The 25,790-nt window shown below is 44.3% G+C and overlaps 1 protein-coding gene across 4 annotated transcripts in view; it reads left to right on the forward strand.

Moving 5' to 3' along the window:
- The window catches only part of tafa5a (TAFA chemokine like family member 5a), a 744,872-nt gene that overhangs the window by 224,718 nt on the left and 494,364 nt on the right, over nt 1–25,790 (forward strand). The window contains exon 1 of one of the 4 annotated variants that reach the window (XM_068059145.1): nt 513–1,140. The exons of the other annotated variants lie outside the window; for them this stretch is intronic. Within the exon in view, the coding sequence (XP_067915246.1) occupies nt 1,050–1,140 (91 nt within the window). The 5' untranslated portion in view covers nt 513–1,049. Of the gene's footprint in view, nt 1–512; nt 1,141–25,790 lie in introns of those variants that run through there. 4 annotated transcript variants of the gene reach the window in all.

Here is a 25,790-nt window from a genome sequence, read left to right on the forward strand (position 1 = left end):
GGATTGCCCCCAGTGAGAGGAAGCTGGCAGATCGCAGTGGAGAGAGGTCTCTGGCTTTTTAAAAAATATATATAAATATAGATATAAATAAGTTGAGATCGCAAAAAAAAGTATTTCAAGGCTGCCACTCAGCTCTGGAAGGAAGGGTAGAACAGACTGGGGGGGGGGGGGGTGGATTTGAGAGCTGACATCTCGCCGAGCTCCCTCAACCCGGGGGGCGGGGGGACCAAGCTTAAATAAAGTGAGGGGTGAGAATCGAGACATATAAAGCAGCGACATCCCAGCCCCGGGCACCATCCAGAGAGAAGCAGAGCGAGTGAAGTCAGCAGAGGCTCCTGTCCATGCCGGAGAGCAGTTCCCCGCCGACACACACAGTGAGAGATCTACCCCGTCCACTGGGCCGGCAGTACTGAGTGAAGAGACTCCAGGAGGACCAGGCAGGGGGGGAGGGGGGATGTGTGGGGGAGTATTTTTTTTAAAAAGGGAGGAAACCATCAGCACTGGGGAGAAGAAGAGTCCATCCAGCCGCCCCGGGACCATGAGCTCTCCGCTCAGCCCCGAGAAAGTGAGTCAAGAAGGACAGGCGAGTGGAAAGAGCCGGTTTGTCAGGAGCAGCGCTCGCCTCCTCTGTCTGGGTGAAGATGTACCGGGCCGGCAGCAATAAAGTGAAGTGAAGGGACCGGCTGCTGCTATTGCTCAAGTGGGAGAGACAGACAGAAGTGTCTCCCCCACAGCTCAGACAACAAGCAGGAAGTGCTTCCACTGCACAGAGACAGATACAGAGGGAGACACGGGCCGGCCTGACAACTCTCTCCGCTCCTCGCCCGGAGAGGCTGCTACCCCTGAAAGCAGCGCCGGGGAACCGCTTTCCCAAGTGAATGGATCGAGCGGAGCCGAGCACCGAGACCCCCTCCTTAGAGTGAAGGCGACCACCGGCTCTGGCCCCGAGCTCTCAGTCGGAGAAGGAGGAAACAGGGGGGAATCTCTCTCTATGTTACCTGGTAGAGGAGAATAACGCTGCTGCCCGGGAAATTGCTCCTGTTCTCAACATGCAGCTCCTGAAAGCTGTGTGGGCTTTGACCGGAGCCGCTGTCTGCTGTGTCCTTATATTTGTCATCCATTCACACTTCCTGAAAGAAGGTAAACAGTTTCAATAATTTATCTTTCACCCTCTCCTCCCCCTTGCTTTCGAGTTGTTTTGTTTGCCTTCTGGTTACACTGCAATGTAAACACTTTGAGATTTGCGGCGAGACGGTGGAACTAAGCAATGCACCGTCCTTGAAAAGCAACGATGGAGCAAGAAAAGCAAAATCGGAGCCAGAAATTCTCAATTATCTCTTGATTCGTTCGGATTGCAGATCGCTCCTGCTGAATATTGCCTTGCTTGCTCTGGCTTTGCCTTTTAATATCGAAACTTGACAGTTATGCTGGTTAAACGAGAGATTTATTAAGTTGAGGTATTCGTAGATGCAAAGAAGACATTGTGTTGTAATATGAAGTGGTGGTTTGTGAGCTGGGAGAGAGAGAAGAGCCAGGGTCCAGGATCCAAGTTCTTCCTCCCCAGGATATGAATTGGAGATTCAGTGGAGGGCGCTGCAACTCCGCACAAAGAGCTGAGCAGCCACAGTCTTTCCAGCTGATCCCGGGAAGGGTATCTCCGCTGTTTCCACATGGCTTTCAACTTTCATTTCCCTGTCAGAAGTTTCCAATGGGGCGCAATTGTGGAAAAATTGCATAACGCCAGATCTATGCCTAAGGGCTATAAATGAGAACGTTAGTTTAATAGTTTAACGGGACCGATTTTCGATCTGAACCGTTTGTTTGGTGAAATGTTCGCCGCCGTTTTTGTTATACTGCAAGTGTGTTTGATTGGGAACTGAGTTTATCTGAAAAATAGTCTCAATGATTTAAGAATGTGGGTTAGATTACACTTTACCTCAGTGGAAACTGACTTCTGAAACAAACATAAGACACGGGAGTAAACACCACCCTGACTAAGAATCAATAGCTGATCATGTAAATTAATTCGAACTAACAATTTGTCTTAATTAGGACACGCTATAATTATTATTTGACAGTGATTCGCGCGTTGAGCTTTTTATAACCGTCGGGGAGAACTTCGTTCGAATGTTTGCGTACTTTACAACGTAACCTCACGATCTGTCGAGTCATATTTGGTATCAAGTCTGTATATATTATTCGAACCAAGTGCGTGGCTTGTTTTGTTGGCAACCGAAGTAGATTGCACAATTTGTTTAGAAAATCTATTTTACCGTGCACTGGAAGAGAGTACTGGCTCTTGGTCATTGCATCTTTTGATAATCATCCTACGGTTGTAAGGGGAGAAGCATTATTGGAGACAATTGCCAGCCCACATCCTCCCCACTGTTAATCAATAGCTAAAGGAGGGTTTGCAGAAACAGTGTCTCATTGCCCTGTTGTCCGGTGTGACAGTGCAAATCCCATTCAGATTATGGAAAGCCGGCAGTAAGGGGCTTTCTGGTGTTTAGGATTGCTACTAGGGAATTCAGCACACACTCTGCTGTGTTTGGCATTCACTCAGAGTTTAGTAATTAACTATTGCGATGTCCTGGTCGTTCATTTATTACTGTAATAATTGAACTTGAGCAACCACGGGATATCAGAAGTAAAATAATGAATAGGTTGTATTACAGATTGCGTTAAATAAAATTCAGACGTTTAAAAAATCGAACAATTGTTAGGAGTATTTTGTTACTCGCTGTGTTTTGAATGTAGCATTGTAATTAAAAGTAATAAAACAGTATGGTGAAAGTAGCATCTTCCAGAAGTGGCTGAGTGAGATTACTGAATGGCACTTTATTTGAAGACTTTGCCTGTTAATATCATCTGTTTGATTTCAGATTTAAAAAAATAATTTTACTTAAGTAAAACTCAAAATAAATATTTTGACTATTGAATTATGAGAAATGTGAGCAACTTTTTATTGTGCAGCCTAATAACCTTTGAAATACAAAAAAACTAAAGGTGATGATCTTTCTGGAGCTTGTGTGTATCTGTACTGGCATCATCTGGAACATTACTGGCTTATTATGGAATAGATAGGTTCTAAAATTTTCCAGTATGTATTGACAGAACTAGCAGACAGTGTATTTCTGAGAGTGGATAACTGATGTAACTGACTTTGGGCATGCACGTGTGCACTCCCTGATAACAATTTGACAGCTTGTTAGAATCTATCTAAGTTGAGGTTCTCTAATAACTGATACTGAGCCACTGGAATTTTTTTTTTAATTTCCAAAATATACTTTATTCATAAAAATCTGTAAAAATTACATTGCCAAACAGTTTCCAAACAGCACCAAAAAATACAAACATTGCAAGGGAGATCAGTTTCCTTCAATACTGTCATGAGTTTCTTCCCAACCCTTCCGTTTCACAATTGTCATGTCAATTACAGTTTTACATTTACAGCAATTGAGAATATTAACGATACAGTTCGAGGGGTTTCCATTGGATCCAGCCCCTCAGTCCAGCTTGGTGGGGGAACCTTACACTGTGGTCTTTCCCCATTGAGCCTTTGCTGCGGCTGCCCCAAGCTTTAGTGCGTCCCTCAGCACGTAGTCCTGGACCTTAGAATGTGCCAGTCTGCAACATTCGGCGGTGGACAACTCTTTGCGCTGGAAGACCAGCAAGTTTCGGGCAGACCAAAAGGCGTCTTTCACCGAATTGATAGTCCTCCAGCAGCAGTTGATGTTTGTCTCGGTGTGCGTCCCTGGGAACAGCCCGTAGAGCACAGACTCCTGTGTTACAGAGCTGCTTGGGATGAACCTTGACAAAAACCACTGCATCTCTTTCCACACCTGCTTTGCAAAGGCACATTCCAGGAGGAGGTGTGCGACCGTCTCTTCCCCACCACAGCCAACGCGGGGGCACTGTGCGGAGGGGGCGAGACTTCGGGTGTGCATGAAGGATCTGACGGGGAGGGCCCTTCTCACCACCAGCCAAGCTACGTCTTGGTGCTTGTTTGAAAGTTCTGGTGATGAGGCATTCCGCCAAATGACTTTGACGGTCTGCTCGGGGAACCATCCGACAGGATCCACCGTTTCCTTTTCCCGTAGGGCCTTGAGGACATTCCGTGCAGACCACTGCCTGATGGATACTGAGCCACTGGAATGCTGCTAAGAAGAGACAGTTCTGTCTACAGAAGGCTTCTTCAATTGCATTATACAGATTTCTCATCTACCATCCCAGGCTCCTTTAAAATGTTGTAGTGGATTTTTGTTAAATATCTGATTCACCAGTAAAACCTATTATTATAAATGAAATGTTCTTCACTCATTATTTTTAATTAGGTGTATTTTAACTAATTTTATTCTCATCTCATTATAATGATGCAACACTTATCTGATCTAATATTATTTACTGGCCAAGGCTACTCTTAATTAAATAGTGAGTGTCTCTACTTTTCAGTTTCCATTAAGTTGGCCTATGATGTCTAATGAAATCTGTGTCTCCAATGCTTTGAATCTGGGTTTCCTGTCCTTGCAGAATACTCTGAAATACACTTATTAGCAACTCTAATCAATTTGGTCTCTCAAAATGAAAGTTCAAACGTATGTATGGGAATGTGTTTAAAATGTCTGGTGGATAATCATTGTTACCTCTTGAAATTTGGTATTTATTTGCATGAATGAGCCTAATTCAATAATTTATGAATGATGAAGCCAAGAGAAATTGTAGTCATCTCATCCTCACTCAAGGAAATACATATGAAATTCCATTGGGGGATATTGAGTTTATCACACCCTCTGGATTGTTGGATTTCAGACTGGGATTGTTGTACAGTCATTGCTCTATATTTAATTATATTGCAAACCTTTGGATATCTTCATAAAATCTCTTTCACATGCTTGTGATAAATGATCTTTTCTATAGTTAATCACATTTTTTTTCTCCATTGATCCCTCTTCGTAACTAAGGGCATTTCATTACCCTTATCATCTGCACTGGACTTTAGAGGGCTATGTGACTTGTTTACTTTCTCTATCCAAAATACTTCTTCAAAAAATAATGAAAATTTAAATCACAGTGGCGCAGTGGTTAGCACCGCAGCCTCATAGCTCCAGGGATCCAGGTTCAATTCTGGGTACTGTCTGTGTGGAGTTTGCAAGTTCTCCCTGTGTCTGCATGGGTTTCCTCCGGGTGCTCCGGTTTCCACCCATCGCCAAAAGACTTGCAGGTGATAGGTAAATTGGCTGTTATAAATTGCCCCTACTGTAGGTAGGTGGTAGGGCATATGGGATTACTGTAGGGTTAGTATAAATGGGTGGTTGTTGGTCGGCACAGACTCGGTGGGCCAAAGGGCCTGTTTCAGTGCTGTATCTCTGAAAAAAAACTTTCAGTTATACAGTGCCTGAAACATAGAAAATCGTTCCTTTAGCACTTAGCAGAGATGTAATTAGACAAAAATGGACTTTGAGTCAAAAAAGGAGATATTAGCTGGACTGACTAAAAGCTTGGTCAAATAGGTGGGTTTTAAGGAGGGTCTTAATGGAGGAGAGGGAGGTAGATAGCCGGAGTGCAGGGCTTGGATGATTAAAGGATGGCAGCCAATGGTGGGGTGAGGGATCATATGCACAGGAGACCAGGGTTAGAGGAACAGAGAGTTCAGGGGAAGCCTGGAGGGGTTTGATATAGGGATAGTCAAGGCCATGGGGGATTTAAAGACATGGATAAGATTTTAAAATTGGAGACATTAAAAGGACAGTGGCAGCATGGATACAAAATTGGTTAAGGGACAGAAAGCAAATAGTAGTGATGAATGCTTGATTTTCAGATGGAGGGAGGTAAACAGTGGTGTTTCCCAGGGGTCAATATATATTAATGACTTGGACTTGGGTATACTGGACAAAATTTCAAAGTTTGCTGGTGACATGGAACTATGAAATTTAGTAAGCAATGAAAAGGACAGTAACAGAATTCAGGAGGATGTAGACAGACTGATGAAATGGACAGACACATGGGAGATGAAATATAATGCAGAGAATTGAGAGGTAATATATTTTGGTTAGAAGAATGAGGAGGGGCAATATAAACTAAATAGAACAATTTAAAGGGGGTGCAGAAACAGACAACTGGTGTCTATCTACACAAATCTTTGCGGGTAGCAGGACAAGTTGAGAAGGCTGTTAAAAAAGTATCTGGGGTTCTCGGCTTTATTAATAAAGGCATAGAGTATAAAAGCTAGGAAGTTATGTTAAACATTTTATAAAACACTGGTTAGGCCCTAGCTGGAGTATTGTGTTCAATTCTGGGCACCACACTTTAAGAACAATGTAAAGGCGTTAGAGGGTGCAGAAGAGTATAGAACCAGTGGTAAGGGACTTCAGTAATGCAGAGAAACTGGAGAAGCCGGGGGTGTTCTCCTGAGAGCTGAGAAAATTAAGAGGAGATTTGATAGAGGTGTTCAAAATCATGAATGGTTTTGATAGAGTAGACAGGGAGAAACTGTTTCCAGCGGCAGAAGGGTTGTTAACCAGAGGACACAGCTTTAAGGTGATTGGCAAAAGTACTAGAGATGTCATAAAGACCTTTTGTATGCAGTGAGTTTCTGGGATATGGAATGCATTGCCTGGAAGGGTGGTGGAAGTAGTTTCAATAGTAACATTCAAATGGGAATTGGATAAACACTTGAAGAGGAAAATTTAAAAAGCTACGGGGACAGCCTGGGAGTGAAACTAATTGGATAGCTCTTTCAAAGAGCCAGCATAGGTGTGCTGGGCCAAAGGGGTTCCTTCTGTGCTGTATTAATCTACGATGGTGGCTGGGAGCCAATGTAAGTCAGAAAGAACAGAGGTGCTGGGACTTGGTTGAAATAGGTTACAGACAACAGAGATTTAGATGAGCTGAAGTTTATGAAGGTGTTTGTGTTTAGCTATCTGTTTATTTAGCTATCTGAGTCATATATTAGTCTGTCCAACCAATATCCATCTTCCTTTTGTTCTAAGTATTAGTAGGATATAATTCTGCCATTTATTTACTAATCTCATTTAATTCTTGCTATAAACATAAAAGTGAGGTAAGATATTTGAGTGAATATCTACATGTTTCGGCCTTCACCTAGTCTTACTGTAACAGGGTTTATTTTAAACACACCATATTTTCAGCTTCCCCTTGGTGAATCATTTTTCACTGCTTTCCAATTATAAGGCAAAGAAATCAGCACAACAGGTTTTCTCAGGTTTAAAGAAGAAAAGTGAAGTTTTATTAAACTTAAACACTAATTCGCTCAATGCCTACGGATACATGATGCGGCCACGCTAGCATGCATACTTGATACACACATGCAAATAGAGACAGAAAAGAGCAGAAGAAAAATTAAAGTGGAAAAGTTTGAGGCAATATCTGAAGAGTTCTTGTTACGGTTCTTCGAGCTCACTGTAGAGTCCTTGATTGTAGGTAGATCTTGCTTTTCGTTGGGGCCCAGTATTCTTCTTAAACCTTGTTCACTGTAGGAGACTTTTCTCTCTTGGGATTCATGTGTCTTCAGTGGATTCAGAGGCTTGTGAGAAAGAGATGGGAGCAGGCAGACAGGAGAGGCTGTGGTGAGCCAGCCAGGAGAGATCTTCTCAGTCCAGGAGCATTCTGCTTTCTGCCCAAACTGTTTGCACAATTTCAAAAAACTCAGGTTGCTCAGCAGGTTAGTCATGTGACTAGCTGGTTTGCCCATGTCCGTTTGTGTATTCAGCCATCTTAGCAGTCAACCTGGAATGCGAACTCCCCCACCTACAACATCTGATGATCAAAGGTCCATTGTGGGTTGAATGTGTCAGGGAGTGGTCCTTTGTCCTTTACAAGCACTGTCTGTTAATATGCAAATGTCTTTCCAGCCAATATCTGGCAATTTTTTTAAAGCAAATCCTTTCTTCACTTCAACAACTGTTTGAAATTTAATGTCCATGTGGCAAAATTAATATGCCTCATGCTTGGCAGGTGGGGGCCTGCATGACACTACAGAAGAAGATATTTTTAAGCCTCATTTTACCCTTTTTACTGACTAGTTCATCCCCCAATTTGTCCATTTGTCTTTGAGTTATGACGGTGCCTGGTGTCCAGCATCTTGGGTGAATTTTTCACCTCAGAATGTGTTATTGAAGGAGGTAAGGGTATATGTATTTAATGCTTTCGTAATGTTTTGTTATAATTTTGCTATGATTTTAACAAACTCTGTTTTGTTATAAAACATTAACAAAATTCACCTCAAGAATGTTGAGAGCTGAATACAGTGACGAGTGAATAAGCATCATTTGATGAATAGTATTAAAAGCAAATTAGACCCTTAATGGAGTCAGCACTTAAAGGATTAAAGAGTTGACCATAATCCAAGCAAAATACACTAGCATCCAGTCAGCAGGTCCACGAGTAGCATTTTTCGTGGCAATTATTCCAAAAGTAACCTTGGGGAAGGCATGTAGATTTAGTAGTCGACATCACTCTTCTGAAAGGGCTGGTTGCAAATTTAAGTTCCCGTTTCTGTGTTGTATTTAAATACGTCAATTGCATGTCTTGTGATAGATCCATTCCAAGTTTTGAGCTCGCTCTTTTCCATGTCTTGTCACAGCTCCATTCATGTTTTATCACGGATGCAGTCAGTGATTGACTCAAGCGTTCAGAGAGGGTAATGAGCTGAGAACTCGAGGTGAAGGAAGATGGTGAAATTAAAAGCATGTGTGATATCATTATGCAGAAAATAAATATGTGCTACGCTTCCACAATATTTCATCAATGCAGCTTCGATAATATTTAGACTGCCCCCTCCTCATTGCTGCTGTTCAGCTGTATCTTGGCCATAAAAATTTGTGATACCAGGAAAACCCCAACTTCTGCGCTGCTGAGAATGGTTCCAGAGAAACCCATGGCACTCGTTTTTAGTTCAAGCGGAAAACAGTGGCAGTACGGGTATTTAAAAAAAAATTGTGCAACATTGTCAGAAAGGCAAGGAAGTCATACTTCCTAGATTTTACAATTTTCCATTTGTAGTTAACATGCACATTGAACCATCAATATGATCAAACACTGGCAATGTGACAAAGCCAAATCTATTCATTTACTTGGAGCTGACTTAGGAACAATATGGCAGTTCAACTGGTGATTCTCAAACCATGGGTTGCGACCCACAAGTGTATCACTGGGAGGGCGTCTTTGGCAGCCAAAATCCTATTCCTTTATTTTATCAGCATTGTGCATGACCACCTGATGCAAAGAATTGATTTGTTCATATTTCAATTTATTTTCAAAATTTAAACCGTCTAATGCTTCAAGCGCAGAGTCCATGGATCTGTCAAAATTCCCTGAACAATTATCCAAAAAGGAACCTGTGATGTTCGGACTTCCTGTAATTTTAAGTTTACACCGTCACAGGTCATATCACTAACCTGCTGCACCCACTTTGGATCTGCAGTGTGAAAAAGGTTGAGACCCATTGGGCTAAACCCAGTCTGCCATCACAGCTACAATCTTAAAACATGGTCCTAGTATATCCAGAGAGGGTTTCCTTTCCTTTATGCTTTGCGTCGCTAAGGAAGCAGCGTGGGAATGCTTTTCCTACAAAAAAAATATTAATTATATGGGGGGCGGAAACAAATTTAAAATGGAAAATATTTGACCCAACTTTGTTCACTCTCATCAGAAATGGATACGACACCCAGTTCCAGCTTCTCTCCTTTCCTCATCTTTTTCCTGACATTCAGTCACCAGACAGCTGTGCTGTATCAAATGGATAAACTGTGCAGAGTCGTGAAACAATCTTCGTTTGTTCTTGGGGCGAGTGGGAAAGAGCTGTTAAAATGTCCCTTTTCAGATCTTGTTTTTTGAGGGGGAGCTGAAGAATGGGATACATGCAGTGTGAGTTTTCCGCGCTCGGGTTTTTTTTTTGTGTGTTGAGATGCAGCTCATCGCGCTGTTAATATTGAACCCAGTCTCCACTCTCGCTCACTCGCTTTGCATTCAATGTTTGCAAAAGAGAGATTTGAGACGTGATCTGCAGAGAGGTCGGTGATTGGTAATTACACGCCTCTGTCTGCCTGATCCTCACAAAGCAAGCAAAAAGTAACCATTGAACCTCTCGGTTTCAAAAGGAATGACAGTCTTGATGCTGCAATAATATTGCACTTAATATTTAAGCAGCAGTTATATTAAATAATTTGTTGCAAAATTAAACATTTCTGTTAAACATCACCGACAATAAGAATGTCATGAAAGCTAAAACTTGAAGTCGTTAGATATCTAAAGTAATTACTTCCTCCGTATAAGGAAAATATTTAAATTATTTGAACACTGAACATTGCACCTTTGGAGGACTGGTGGCAAATCTTACATTTGTAGGTCTGTTTTACCATGAAAAGTACTTCGACTAAACTGCAATGTCCTGTTTTGTATATAAATTGTATATATTGTGATTAACCTTCAGAGCTGCACCACGTTTTAAATTGTCACAAATTAATAAAGAAAACTATTTAAAAATTATCCTAGCATTTATTAGTAAGTGAATGAGTCAGAAGAGGTGAAATTGGTCAACACCAGCAGTGCGAAACGGGCCACTGGTGCATCGGCAGCCGGTTTTTTTTTCACAGTGCTCAATCTTCTTTCTACTGAAGTTCACAGAATGATATCTCAAACTAGACGCGCGTTTCCTGGTTTCTCTGTTGCTTTTAGGTGTACTAGGTTTGAAATTAAAAATCTTGGCACTAGTTTCCAAGTCAATGAATAAGGAAAACTGGATTAGTGTATGACAGGTTGCCGATTCCCTACCAGCCTGTTTCGCTCTGGCTGCTGGCGTGAACCAGTTGCCCCCACAGAATGTGATGGTGGGGGTGTGGTGCTGCATTGCAGCTTGGTGACGGACACACACAATTGTTAAAGTCTGGAGAATGTGGGGAGATAAATAGAGGGGTAATTGGGACAGTTGGTCTTTCCACAGGAAATGCTGTATGCACCTTGTGCACTTTCTAACTGAAAACAAGTTCGGCAGCTACCATAGGGACAGTGGAAAAATAAATGATCAGACAGGTTCTTCAACAGTATGTCAGGAGAAGTGTGAGATTCTTATTTTTGTGTTCTGGCTGAACAATTTTCTTTAGCTTATTTGCCTTCTCAAGCTGCTGCAGCTTTCATATGGAGACAGTCTCATCACCATTCCTACTGGGATGGGATTACCTTTTCTTACCAACGCATGTGCAGAGTTTTTTGTTTGTCCCTTTGAATTTCAGTCGATTTGCAACAGCCATTTACATCCTGCTAATGGGAAATTCCCACTTCTCATTCCCAAACTTGATCTGAGCAAGTTAATTCCCACCATGGGCTGGAAGATTCCCAGTTACCAATTCGCCATACGTAAGCTACTTTGCAGCACTAGCAAGATGAAAAACAAGGCAAATTACTAGTTTACACATCTCATCAGCATGTCGATGCCCAGCTTTTCCATGTTCCTTTTCTACTTGTTAGCTGCCTCTTTTTTTCCCCCAAAATATACTTTATTCATAAAAACCTGTAAAAAAAAATTACAAAACAGTTCCAAGTTGACATTCCAGAAAGTGCAAAAGAAATCAGTTTTCTTTAATACAGAACGTGAGTTGCCTCACAACCCTTCCATTCCATTTTACATGCAATGTACATTTGCATTACACAGCAAAACTATATTTTGGTGCATACAGTCCAAGTGCATATTTTGGTGCATACAGGTTCCAGCCCCTCAGTTCACTATGGCGGGAAGACATTACACAGCGGCCTTTCCCCATTGAGCCTTTGCAGCAGCTGCCCCAAGCTTTAGTTTGTCCCTCAGCACATAGTCCTGGACCATGGAATGTGCCAGTCTGCAACACTCGGTCGTGGACAACTCTTTGCACTGGAAGACCAGCAAGTTTCAGGCAGATAAAAGAGCGTCTTTCACCGAGTTGATGGTCCTGCAGCAGCAGTTGATATTTATCTCGGTGTGTGTCCCTGGGAAAGGACTGTGTTACAGAGCTGCTCGGGATGAACTGCGACATAAACCAGTGCATCTCTTGCCACACCTGCTTTGCAAAGGCACATTCCAGAAGGAGGTGGGCGACAGTCTCTTCCCCACCACAGCCACCTCGAGGGCAGTGTGCAGAGGCGGTGAGATTTCGGGTGTGCAGGAAGGTTCTGACGGGGAGGGCCCTTCTCACTGCCAGCCAAGCTATATTTTGGTGCTTGCTTGAAAGTTCTGGCGCTGAGGCATTCTGCCAAATGACTTTGGCAGTCTGCTCGGGGAACCAGCCGACAGGATCCGCCATCTTCTTTTCCCGTAGGGCCTTGAGGATATTCCGTGCAGCCCACTGACTGATGGATTGGTGGTCAAAGGTGTTTTTCTGCACAAACCTTTGCACGATGGATAGGTGGTACGGCACGGTCCAACTGGATGGAGTATTCCGCGGCAATGTGGCCAGATCCATCCTTCGCAACACTGGGGTCAGGTAGAACCTCAGCACGTAGTGACACTTGAACTTTCCATACAGGGTTTCTACGAACAGCTTGATGCAGCCACACACATAGGTGGCCATCAGGATGAGGGCGATATTGGGTACGTTTGCCCCCCTTTATCCAGAGGTTTGAACATTGTGTTCCTCCGGACCTGGTCCTTTTTGGATCTCTAGATAAAGTGGAAAATGCCTCTGATCTATTGTGACACGTTGCAAACCTTCCCTAACCAAGTGTGCATTTCCGGCTCTGCGTGATGAAGGGGGGATTTCATTCCCTTTTAATATGGCTACATTTCCTGACTAAATTGATGCTTTTCGCTGAACTGAAAAGTTAATTCAGGCTGATATGAAAGAAGAAACAGTCCTCAAACTCAATTTTTTTTTGCTCAGCCTTTCGCAAACCATTAATTATACTGGGCCAGTTGCTGCGATTGTTCTGCAAATGCAAATTTGCTGCACCCGTATAAATGGGGTATTGCACTCAGTAAGCAAGCCTAGCCAAACTCCAGCTTTTGCCAAAAAACACACTGGTACTGCCATCTGCATTGATTCTGGTGCTAATTAAGTTACCAGTTTAATTAACACAGAAAGAAGATTTCCTAAACAAAGATATCCAATAGTATTCATCTCATTGGCTACACAAATCTTTAAACTCTGAATATTTCAGTCTGTGTCGGCTGCATTTGTACACATGTAAAATTTTATTCATTGCTCGGGGGTACGAAGTCAAGAGGTTGCCAACAGCAGAGGAACAATTTAATTGTTGAACTCCTGCAGTAATCGCTTGTCTGCCCTTGAAATGGTAAATAGGCAGTGTATTCCTGGAGGCAGTCCTCCGGAGGATCACAGTAGTTTGCTGTAATGTGTCAAAGAAGCCCTCTAGGAGGCATTTTATGTATTGTTGATCAGAACCTGACAATGGAAAAGGGGTCCCCACTACCCCCTCAGTATTTTTCAGTTTGTTTCTTCAGTAACAGTCACCATCATTCCAAAAAATACTTACTTTCAGCAGACTTTAAAATTTACAAATCACATTCATTATAATATTTGTTATTATAAAGCATGTTGAACTATTGTCATAATGTTGAGCGCTGGTGTTAAACTAAATATGTCAGAAGATGCTTTTGTTCTCAATTTTCAGGTAAGCTGTGACTCTTGTCTGAGTCAGAAGATTGTGGGTTCAAGTCTCACCCCTGAGATTTGAGCACAACATGTCGGACAACACTCCAGCACAGTACTGAAGGAGTGCTGCATTGTTGGAAATGCCATCTTTTGGATGAAACTTTAAACTGAGACCCTGTCTCTCCTCTCGGGTGGATGTAAAAGATCTTATGACAGGATTCTGAAGAATGGGGGTTCTGGCCGGTGTCCTGGCCAATATTTATCTCTCAATCAACATCACAAAATAAATTATCTGGTCATTATTTCATTGCTGTTTTTGGGACCTTATAGTGTGCTGCTACTTTTCCTACATTACAACAATGAGGTAAGTACTTCTGAAGTATAAAGAGCTTTGCGACATCCTGAGGAGTGAAAGCTGCTGTATAAATATAATTTACCTGCAACTTGCTGCAGCTGTTACAGACAGGACCACTCTGAAATGACCCATTGTGCAAAGGGCAGATCAATTTTTTTATGACCAAGAGCTAACTGTTTTTGTACATAGGAATATTACAACTCCCTGAAACAACTGTGTAAAATACAATGCTGAAAGTTATATTTTCCCATTTTTCAATAAAGGCATTAATAGCTCTTTTTCTCGAAGTTTCAATTTCTCTGCAATCAGTGTTAATTGTGTGATTTTGCAATGGCCAATTTTATGCAATTTATCAATTTTATTAGTGGGAATAAGAGAAAACTGGTTAATCATTTTACATTTGTAATCTTATAACAATTCTTAAATAGCTGGTTCACTAGTGTATAAATTAATCCAACAGTGGAATGGCCAGTGGCTCAATACACAGGGCAATTTTAACCCAACCTGCCTGGTGGATAGCTAGTGCGATTAGATTGGCCATCTGTTTTACACCCTGCCCGGTTTTTAGAAGCCCTTAAAAAGTCGGCTGTTCCACCCTGTAATCCTGTCGGTTTGCCATCAGGCAGGTCAGATAAATTTACCTCCCAAGGTGGGGAAAAAGTCTGATTTACCAACCACGTCCCCTATGTCATGAACATTTCAGTAAATACACAAATTACATGCATGCCTACCTGCAAATCCTTCAAAAAATCTCGATATAGGCCTAAAAATTATTCCCATTTAAATGCAGCCCAGATGATAGGTCATATGATGTACAAGACAAGAAGGTAGATCTAGAGTGCAGTGTGACGTGCCCATGTCATAAGTTAAGCTGCAAGTAGAGCTAAGATTTGCAGGGACTAAAACCTAAAGCACAGAAAACCATTTTTTTCCTGTTGTAATTTCTAAATTAAGCACATACTACAAACTATTCTTATATGTATCTTTTCTTGTTTTTAGATGCTAATCAAACATTTCCTGTACGTTTGAAAGACTTTCTGCCCAGAGCATCTGTGTGTTGATTGATGGAATTGACATGGGCAGCAGAAATGGGGGCAGGACATAGTCACATTGGGCTTGAGTCCTATTGAATATGAGGTTGGCATTCCTTGTGTGGGGGAGTGAGTGGTTAATTGTCCCTTTGAAACCTGACAAAGTAATTGGAGGCGGGATGTTGTCACTCACCAGAATCCCCACCAATCCCACCTCTGAGGCCCCCAGCACATACCATATACCTGCAAAGGTTAACTACTCTATCTCTCTTGGGGGTAAAGGCCGGCTTCCCGACCCAAACCCAACAGGACCCGACGACATGTGTCGGGTTCGGGTCAGGTCGGGTTGCACTTCCAGGTCTGGCATTCGGGCTCGGGTCAGGTCGGGCCGGGTGAGACACACTCTATCATCACCTTCGGTAAATGGCTGCAATGGGAAAAAAATGAAAGGACTCGGGCCGGGTTGGGCTCGGGGGTTGGATGTGGTTCTGTCGGGCTCGGGTGGGGTTTCATTTGCAGACCTCAACCGGCCTTTACTTGGGGGGGGAATGGGGACCATAGGAGGACTTGAAGCTGGAATTATGGTCTAAAACTGTCAAAATTGGAGCCCTGTGAATTAGGCCTTCTGGTAAATAGTTGATTGCAAGTTAGTTCTGAAGTTTTCAGCTGGACTGGCTCCCCCTACCTCGAGATTGCCCAACTGGTGCATATATAGCTGCTGGTGCCTGCCCAATATTACACAAATTCCCTGATTCTGGGAAATCTGATCAAGCCAGGCACGTATGTTTCCAGGCTGTCAGAAGTTCCACTTCTCCATAGTTATTGAGGCGGAGTGGGTTTTTGGGTCATCTGCTTCTAAAACCTTATAAACATGAGGTTAGAAATTGCTGTTGGGGTAACAGCGGCTGGATTCTTAGCATGTTTGTATAAAATCTGTCTTTTTTTTAAATAGAGATATTATCCCATTTAAGATAAGGAGGTTTCTGCCTCCTTTAAATTAATGGCAGAAGAAGGTCATTAAGGATTCATCAGCCATTATTGCCAACAGTAACTTCTAGCCTTTATAAATATCATGACGCTGCAATTATTAAAAAATGCAATTCACATTTTCATGAACAAGTGTGGACAGTTGAACATTTTGTGCTCTCAGGTTGGGCTTACTGATAGACTCCTGTCTGTGCTCTGTGTTCTATTATATTATTGATTATTGTTATGAAATTGGGTCTGTTGTAAGTACCTTCTTGTGCTCAGCAGTATCAGGCTCCCATAAACAGTCTGAGTTTGAAAAAAAAAAGCCAACAGTGACGTCTCAGGAAAGCTGCAGGGTGATTAGTTGGCGAGTCACTGCTGTTAGGGAATAGCTTTAAATAGCTGGGTAAGTATCTAAGGTAAGAAAGATTTACAGTTTATTTTCATATATAGTAAGTAGTGTTTTTCAGGGAGTTCTGTAGTAACGAGGACCAGGGAAGAAGGGCCCTAGAGTAATTGATATTATTTGATATAAAGATCTTCCAAAAGGTTTAATTTAAAGGGTTAAGTCATGGCAGGAGAGCGCAAAGCCGTGGTGTGCTCCTCGTGCTCTATGTGGGAAGCCGGCAACAATTCTAGTGCCCGGGACCAGCATGTGTGCAGGAAGTGTCTCCAACTGCAGCTCCTGGAAGCCCGGGTTTCGGAGCTGGTGCGGCAGCTGGAGACACTGTGCAGCATCCACAAGGCGAAGAGTGTCGTGGATAGCTCACGTATAGAGTGGTGGTCACGCCGCAGGCTCAGACCCCACAGGCAGGAAGGGAATGGGTGACCACCAGGCAGAGCAAGAGGACTAGGCAGGCAGTTCAGGAATCTCCTGTGGCTATTCCCCTGCAAAACAGATATACTGCTTTGGATACTGTTGGGGGGAATGGCCTCTCAGGGGAAAGCAGCAACAGCCCAATTCGTTGCACCATGGTTGGCTCTGCTGCACAGGGGAGGAGTAAAAAGTGTGGGAGTGCAATAGTTACAGGGGATTCAATTGTAAGGGGAATAGATAGGCATTTCTGTGGCTGCAAAATAGACTCCAGGATGGTATGTTGCCTCCCTGCTGCTAGGGTCAAGGATATCTCAGAGCGGTTGCAGGACATTCTGAAGGGGGAGGGTGAACAGCCAGTGGTCGTGGTACACATTGATACAAACGACGTAGGTAAAAAAAAAGGATGCGGTGCTAAAAGCAGAATATAGGGAGTTAGGAAGTAAGTTGAAAAGTAGGACCTCAAAGGTAGAACCAAACAGGGCCACAGTGAAAAATAGTGGGAATGGGCCAAGTGATGTTAAAAAGACAAGTGGAGCATTCGCAATAAAGTGGATGAATTAATCGCGCAAATTGGGTATGATATAGTCGGGATTACGGAGGCCCGGCTGCAAGGTGACCAGGGATGGGAAATGAACATCCAGGGGTATTCAGTATTTAGGAAGGACAGACAAAAAGCAAAAGGTGGTGGAGTTGCATTGCTTGTTAAAGAGGAAATTAATGCAACAGTGAGGAAAAATATTAGCTCTGATGATGTGGAATCTGTATGGGTAGAGCTGAGAAACACTAAGGGGCAAAAAACGTTAGTGGGGGTTGTATATAGACAACAAAACTGTAGTGGTGATGTTGGGAATGGCATTAAACAGGAAATTAGAGACGCATGTGATAAAGGAACATCTGTAATTATGGGTGACTTTGATCTGCATATAGATTGGGCAAATCAAATTAGTCACAATACCGTAGAGGAGGAATTCTTGGAGTATATATGGGATGGTTTTCTGGACCAATACGTTGAGGAACCAACTAGAGAACAGGCCATCCTAGACTGGGTATTGTGTATTGAGAGAGGGATAATTAACAATCTAGTTGTGCGAGACCCCTGGGGATGAGCGACCATAATATGATAGAATTCTTCATCAAGATGGAGAGTGACATAGTTGATTCTGAGACTAGGGTCCTGCATTATACTCCATCTGCCATGCATTTGCCCACTCACTCAACTCGTCCAAATCACCCTGAAGCCTCTCTGCATCCTCCTCACAACTCACCCTCCCACCCAGTTTTGTGTCATCTGCACATTTGGAGATATTACATTCAGTTCCCTATCTAAATCATTAATATATATTGTGAATAGCTGGGGTCCTAGCACCGATCCCTGCGGTACCCCACTAGTCGCTGCCTGCCATTCAGAAAAAGACCCATTTACCCCTACTCTTTGTTTTCTGTCTGCCAACCAATTTTCTATCCATTGCAATACACTATCCCCAATCCCATGCACTTTAATTTTACACGCTAAACTCTTCTGAAAGTTCAAATAAACCACATCCACTGGCTCCCCCTCATCAACTCTACTAGTTACATGCTCGAAGAATTCTAGTATATTTGTCAAGCATGATTTCCCTTTCGTAAATCCATGCTGACTCTGCCCGATTCTACCATTGTACTCCAAGTGCTCTGCTACAAAATCTTTGCTAATGGTCCTAGAATTTTCCCCACTACCGACGTCAGGCTGACTAGTCTATAATTCCCTGCTTTCTCTCTAGCTCCCTTTTTAAATAGTGAGGTTACATTAGCTACCCTCCAATCTGTAGGAAATGTTCCAGAGTCCATAGAATCTTGGAAGATGACCAACAATGCTTCCACTATTTCTAGGGCCACTTCCTTAAGTACTCTGGGATGCAGACCATCAGGCCCTGGGGATTTATTGGCCTTCAATCCCATCAATTTCCCCAACACCATTTCTCTACTAATACTGATTTCCTTCAGTTCTTTTCTCTCACTAAACCCTGTGTTCCCCAACATTTCTGGAATGATATTTGTGTCCTCCTTTGTGAAGACAGAACCAAAGTATGCATTTAGTTGGTCAGCCATTTCTTTGTTCCCCATAATAAATTCCCCTGTTTCTGACTGTAAGGGACCTACATTTGTCTTCATTAATCTTTTTCTCTTCACATACATATAGAAACTTTTACAGTCAGTTTTTATGTTCCCCGCAAGCTTGCTCTCGTACTCTATTTCCCCCTTTTTAATCAATCCCTTGGTCCTCCTTCGCTTTTCCACCGTCATTCCTTTAAGTAACGGTTCTTAATCCATCAGCCAACTCGCGCCTCATACCTTCAGATGCAGTATAATGTACATAAATGTGAGGTTATCCACTTTGGTAGCAAAAACAGGAAGGCAGATTATTATCTGAACGTCTATAAACAGAGAGGGGAATATGCAACGAGACCTGGGTGTTCTCGTACACCAGTCGCTGAAGGTAAGCATGCAAGTCCAATAGGCGGTAAAAAAGGCAACTGGTATGTTGGCCTTCATAGCAAGAGGATTCGAGTACAGGAGCAGGGATGTCTTGCTGCAATTATACAGGGCCTTGGTGAGGCCACACCTGGAAGATTGTGTGCAGTTTTGGTCTCCTTATCTGAGGAAGGATGTTCTTGCTATAGAGGGAGTGCAGTGAAGTTTTACCAGACGATGCCTGGAATGGCGAGACTGATGTATGAGGAGAGAGTGAGTCGGTTAGGATTATATTGGCTGGAGTTCAGAAGAGTTAGGGGGGATCTCATAGAAACCTATAAAATTCTAACAGGACTTGACAGGGTAGATGCAGGAAGGATGTTCCCGATGGTGGAGGAGTCCAGAACCAGGGGTCATAGTCGAAGGATACGGGGGAAACCTTTCACGACTGAGATGAGGAGAAATTTCTTCACCCAGAGAGTGGTGAACCTGTGGAATTTGCTACCACAGAAAGCAATTGAGGCCAAAACATTGTATGTTTTCAAGAAGGAGTTAGATATAGCTCTTGGGTTTAAAGGGATCAAAGGATGTGGGGCAAAAGCGGGAACAGGTTACTGAGTTGGATGATCAGCCATGATCATAATGAATGCACATTTCCCTTTAAGCTATGAAATTGTTAGAAACATAGAAATATAGAAAGATTTATGATGCAGAAGGAGGCCATTCTTGTCCATGCTGGGTGAAAAACTGCTATCCAGTCGATTCCCACCTTCCAGCACTTGGTCTGTAGCCCTGTAGGTTATGGCATATAAAGTGTGTATCCAAGTGTTATTTTTAATGTACTGAGGGTTTCGGCCTTCACCACGCTTTCAAGCAGTGAGTTCCAAACCTCCACCATCACCTTCTGGGTGAAAAATTATTTCTCTTCAACTCCCCTCTCATCCTTCTACCAATTACTTTAAATCTCTGCTAAGAGAAGTAGGTCCTTCCTATCCACTCTATCGAGGCCCCTCATATGACTTGTGTTTGATACTCTATTAAAGAAAGAATTAGTTACAGCACGTATCATTAACAGTCTAATGCAAATTGTACTCTGGATAGTGCTGGCTTTAATTTTAGTGGCAACATATCCTGTGCTTTAAATTTCACAGAGTTAATGGCCCTGATATTTACAGGGATGAATACTGGACAGGAAACCCAGAAATACAGGTTTGCCAGTCACCTTGCAGACATTAACTGCAGTATGTTTTTTTTTACATTTTTAGAGTCATAGAGAAATACAGCATTGAAACAGGCCCTTTGGCCCAACAAGTCCATGCCAACCATCAATTTATGCTAACCCTACATTAATCCCATTTCCCTCTCACATCCCCACATTCTCTCAATTCTCATACCACTAGGGGCAATTTACAATGGCCAATTTACCTATCAACCCACAAGTCTTTGGTATATGGAAGGAAACCGGAACACCCGGAGAAAACCCACACAGTCACAGAGAGAAATTGCTAACTGTGCACAGACAGTACCCAGAACTGAACCCGGGTCGCTGGAGCTGTGAGGTGGCAGTGCTAAACACTGCGCCACTCAGAAGCTACCTGCTTATCAGGCTGGAAAGCCTGCAGCACTAGGCCACAGCCATGGTGCAGCTGGAGAGGGTGACGCAGAGGGGCAAAGATCATGATTGTGATGGGGGAACTCGTGGTCTGGGGGAAGGAGAGATCGCAGGAAGAGGGAATAGATCAAGGAAGCCAGAGATTGTAGGGGGGCATGTTGGAGGGTCTGAGAATGTGGAAGTGAGGGGTTAGCCAATCATGGGGAGTACAGAGGTAAGCTTGTTGGGCTTGGAGGAAAAACACCGGTTCCTCCTGGCCCACAGGCAATGCTGTAAATGTACTTACCAGAAATGGTCGAGTTGGGGTTGGGTTTAAAATTTTTATTTCTCACACAACCCAAACCCACCCGTTCATGGGAGTTAAAATTACCCGTGGTACATTTAATTGTGGATTCCGTGAACTAATGTATTTAAAATATTTTAAAAGTTTTTAAGAGGAAAGTTGCTGTGAAATGTTGAGCAGTGACCCTGGTGGAAGGATGAATTTATGGATATTGGGTGAGGACAGAATTGGATTTGGTTTTGATTTTTTTTCCAAAAATATACTTTATTCATAAAAATCTGTAAAAAAAAATACATTACAAAACAGTTCCAAGTTGACATTCCAGAAAGTGCAGAAGAAATCAGTTTTCTTCAATACAGAACGTGAGTTGCCTCACAACCCTTCCATTCCATTTTACATGCAATGTACATTTGCATTACACAGCAAAACCATATTTTGGTGCATACAGCCCGAGGGGTTTTACACAGGTTCCAGCCCCTCGGTTCACTATTGCAGGAGGACCTTACAAAGCGGCCTTTCCCCATTGAGCCTTTGCGGCGTCTGCCCCAAGCTTTAGTGCGTCCCTCAGCACGTAGTCCTGGACCGTGGAATGTGCCAGTCTGCAACACTGTGTTGTGGACAACTGTTTGCACTGGAAGACCAGCAAGTTTCGGGTAGACCAAAGAGGGTCTTTCACCGAGTTGATGGTCCTCCAGCAGCAGTTGGTATTTATCTCGGTGTGCATCCCTGGGAACAGACTGTTGAGCACAGACTCCTGTGTTATAGAGCTGCTTGGGATGAACCTCGACCACTGCATCTCTTTCCACACCTGCTTTGCAAAGGCACATTCCAGAAGAAGGTGGGCAACAGTCTCTTCCCCACCACAGCCACCTCAAGGGCAGCATGCAGTGACGGTGAGATTCCGGGCGTACAGGAAGGATCCGACAGGGAGGGCCCTTCTCACCACGAGCCAAGCTATATTTTGGTGCTTGTTTGAAAGTTCTGGTGCTGAAACATTCTGCCAAATGACTTTGGCAGTCTGCTCGGGGAACCATCCGACAGGATCCACCATCTCCTTTTCCCATAGGGCCTTGAGGACGTTCCATGCAGACCACTGCCTGATGGATTGGTGATCAAAGGAGTTTTTTGCACAAACTTTTCCACAAAGGATAAGTGGGGTATGGCACGGTCCAACTGGATGGAGCATTCCACAGCAATGTGGCCAGACCCATCCTTTGCAACACCGGGGACAGATAGATTCTCAGCACATAGTGACACTTGGTGTTTGCATACTGGGGTTCTATGCACAGCTTGATGCAGCCACACACAAAGGTGGCCATCAGGATGAGGGTGACATTGGGTATGTTTGTCCCCCTTTATCCAAAGGTTTGAACATCGTGTCCCTCTGTACACGGTCCATTTTTGATCTCCAGATAAAGCGGAAAATGGCTTGGGTGACCGCCACCATGCAGCAGTGGGGTTTGGGCCAGACCTGCGCCACATACAGCAACAATGTGAGCACCTCGCACCTGATGACCGGGTTCTTATCCACAATGGAGAGAGAATGCTGCTCCCACATGCTCAGTTTATGGTGTACCATGGCTACTCGCTCCTTCCAGGTTTTGCTGCATGCCCCGGTCCCTCCGAAACATATCCCCAGCACCTTCAGGTAGTCTGACCTGATGGTGAAGGGGACAAAGGATCGGTCAGCCCAGTTCCCAAAGTACATGGCCTGACTCTTGCCACGATTTACTTTGGCTCCCGAGGCCAGTTCGAACTGGTCACAGATGCTCATCAGCCTGCGAACAGGACGTGGATCCGAGCAGAAGACGGCAACTTCGTCCATGTACAGCAGGCTTTGACCTGAGTGCCTCCGCTGCCTGGGATTGTCACCCCTCTTATGCCCGCATCCTTCCTAATGGACTCAGCAAAAGGTTCAATCCAGCAAACAAACAAGACAGGGGAGAGAGGACAGCCCTGTCTGACTCCAGATTTGATCAGGAAACTTTTTGATTCCCATCCATTGATTGAGACTGCGCGACTGATGTTTGTGTAGAGTGGATTGATCCAATTGCGGATTCCCTCTCCAAACCCCATTTTTGAGAGCATGTCCATCATATATGTGTGTGATATCCTGTCAAAAGCTGATGAGGCAGATGTCCACCCCCTATCCTGTACGTAGGTGATCGCATCCCTGAGTAGCGCGAAGCTATCAGAGATCTTCCTGCCGGGTACAGCATTGGACTGATTGGGGTGAATCACCAACTCCAGAGCAGACTTGACCTGACTAGCGATGACTTTGGAGAGAATCTTGTAGTCTACATTAAGCAGCGAGATGGTCCGCCAATTTCTAATTTCCGTCCTCTCCCTCTTCCGCTTGTAGATGAGGGTGATGATGCCTTTCCTCATGGATTCTGACATGCTGCTGGCCAGAAGCGTATTCTCGTACACTTCTAGCAGGTCGCGGGCCAATCCAGTCCCATAGAGTCAAATCCAACTCAACTGGTAAGCTGTTTTTTCCGGGAGTTTTACTTGTCTTGAAGGACCTGATGGCCTTTTGTCAGTTCGTCCAGAGTTAGCGGTTTGTCTCCAGACTCTCCCTCATGCTGTCATCTAAGACCTCCATGATAGATGACAGGAAGAACTGGGAGGCCGTGCTGCCCATGGGCTTCATATCGTACAACCCAGCATAAAAAGATATGCTGATCCTTAGTATGTCAGTCTGTGAAGACATTACCGAGCCATTTTCTTCCTTCAGGCCGCTGATCACAGAGCTCTCTGTGTATACCTTTTGGAAGAAGAAATGCGAGCACGTCTTATCCTGCTCAACAGAGCAGAGTCTGGACCAGAAGATGTTGGAGGCCTCCGTGGCAAAGAGCGAGGTCTGCTGGCTCTTCACCACTTGGAGATCCTCCTTGACCTCGACCCCCATCGACTGCAGCCAGAGCAGATTCTGCATTCTTTTCTGGAGTTGTCACATTTTTTATTTTTTTTTATTTCCAAAATATACTTTATTCATAAAAATCTGTAAAAATTACATTGCCAAACAGTTTCCAAACAGCACCAAAAAATACAAACATTGCAAGGGAGATCAGTTTCCTTCAATACTGTCATGAGTTTCTTCCCAACCCTTCCGTTTCACAATTGTCATGTCAATTACAGTTTTACATTTACAGCAATTCAGAATATTAACGATACAGTTCGAGGGGTTTCCCATTGATCCAGCCCCTCAGTCCAGCTTGGTGGGGGAACCTTACACTGTGGTCTTTCCCCATTGAGCCTTTGCTGCGGCTGCCCCAAGCTTTAGTGCGTCCCTCAGCACGTAGTCCTGGACCTTGGAATGTGCCAGTCTGCAACATTCGGTGGTGGACAACTCTTTGCGCTGGAAGACCAGCAAGTTTCGGGCAGACCAAAGGGCGTCTTTCACCGAATTGATAGTCCTCCAGCAGCAGTTGATGTTTGTCTCGGTGTGCGTCCCTGGGAACAGCCCGTAGAGCACAGACTCCTGTGTTACAGAGCTGCTTGGGATGAACCTTGACAAAAACCACTGCATCTCTTTCCACACCTGCTTTGCAAAGGCACATTCCAGGAGGAGGTGTGCGACCGTCTCTTCCCCACCACAGCCAACGCGGGGGCACTGTGCGGAGGGGGCGAGACTTCGGGTGTGCATGAAGGATCTGACGGGGAGGGCCCTTCTCACCACCAGCCAAGCTACGTCTTGGTGCTTGTTTGAAAGTTCTGGTGATGAGGCATTCCGCCAAATGACTTTGACGGTCTGCTCGGGGAACCATCCGACAGGATCCACCGTTTCCTTTTCCCGTAGGGCCTTGAGGACATTCCGTGCAGACCACTGCCTGATGGACCGGTGGTCAAAGGTGTTTTCCCGCAGAAACTGCTCCACGAAGGATAGGTGGTGCGGCACCGCCCAACTGCATGGAGCGTTCCGCGGCAATGTGACCAGGCCCATCCTTCGCAACACCGGGGACAGATAGAACCTCAGCACGTAGTGACACTTGGAGTTTGCGTACTGGGGATCTACACATAGCTTGATGCAGCCGCACACGAAGGTGGTCATCAGGATGAGGGCCACGTTGGGTACATTTTTCCCGCCCATGTCCAGAGATTTGAACATCGTGTCCCTCCGGACCCGGTCCATTTTAGATCCCCAGACAAAGCGGAAAATGGCTCGGGTGACTGCCACAGCGCAGGAGTGGGGTATGGGCCAGACCTGCGCCACGTAGAGCAACAACGTGAGCGCCTCGCACCTGATGACCAGGTTCTTACCCACAATGGAGAGAGATCGCTGCCCCCACATGCCCAACTTTTGTCGTACCTTGGCTACTCGCTCCTCCCATGTTTTGGTGCACGCCCCGGCCCTTCCGAACCATATCCCCAGCACCTTCAGGTAATCTGACCTGACGGTGCATGGGGACAAAGGATCGGTCAGCCCAGTTGCCAAAGAACATGGCCTCGCTCTTGCCGTGGTTAACTTTGGCTCCCGAGGCCAGTTCGAACTGGTCGCAGATGCTCATCAGTCTGCGCACGGACAGCGGATCCGAGCAGAAGACGGCGACGTCATCCATGTACAGGGAGGTTTTGACCTGAGTGCCTCCGCTGCCTCGGATTGTCACCCCTCTTATGCTCGCATCCTTCCTAATAGACTCAGCAAAGGGTTCAATACAGCAAACAAAC

Source organism: Heterodontus francisci, chromosome 27 (genome assembly GCF_036365525.1).
Source record: "Heterodontus francisci isolate sHetFra1 chromosome 27, sHetFra1.hap1, whole genome shotgun sequence".
Classification (NCBI taxonomy): domain Eukaryota; kingdom Metazoa; phylum Chordata; class Chondrichthyes; order Heterodontiformes; family Heterodontidae; genus Heterodontus; species Heterodontus francisci.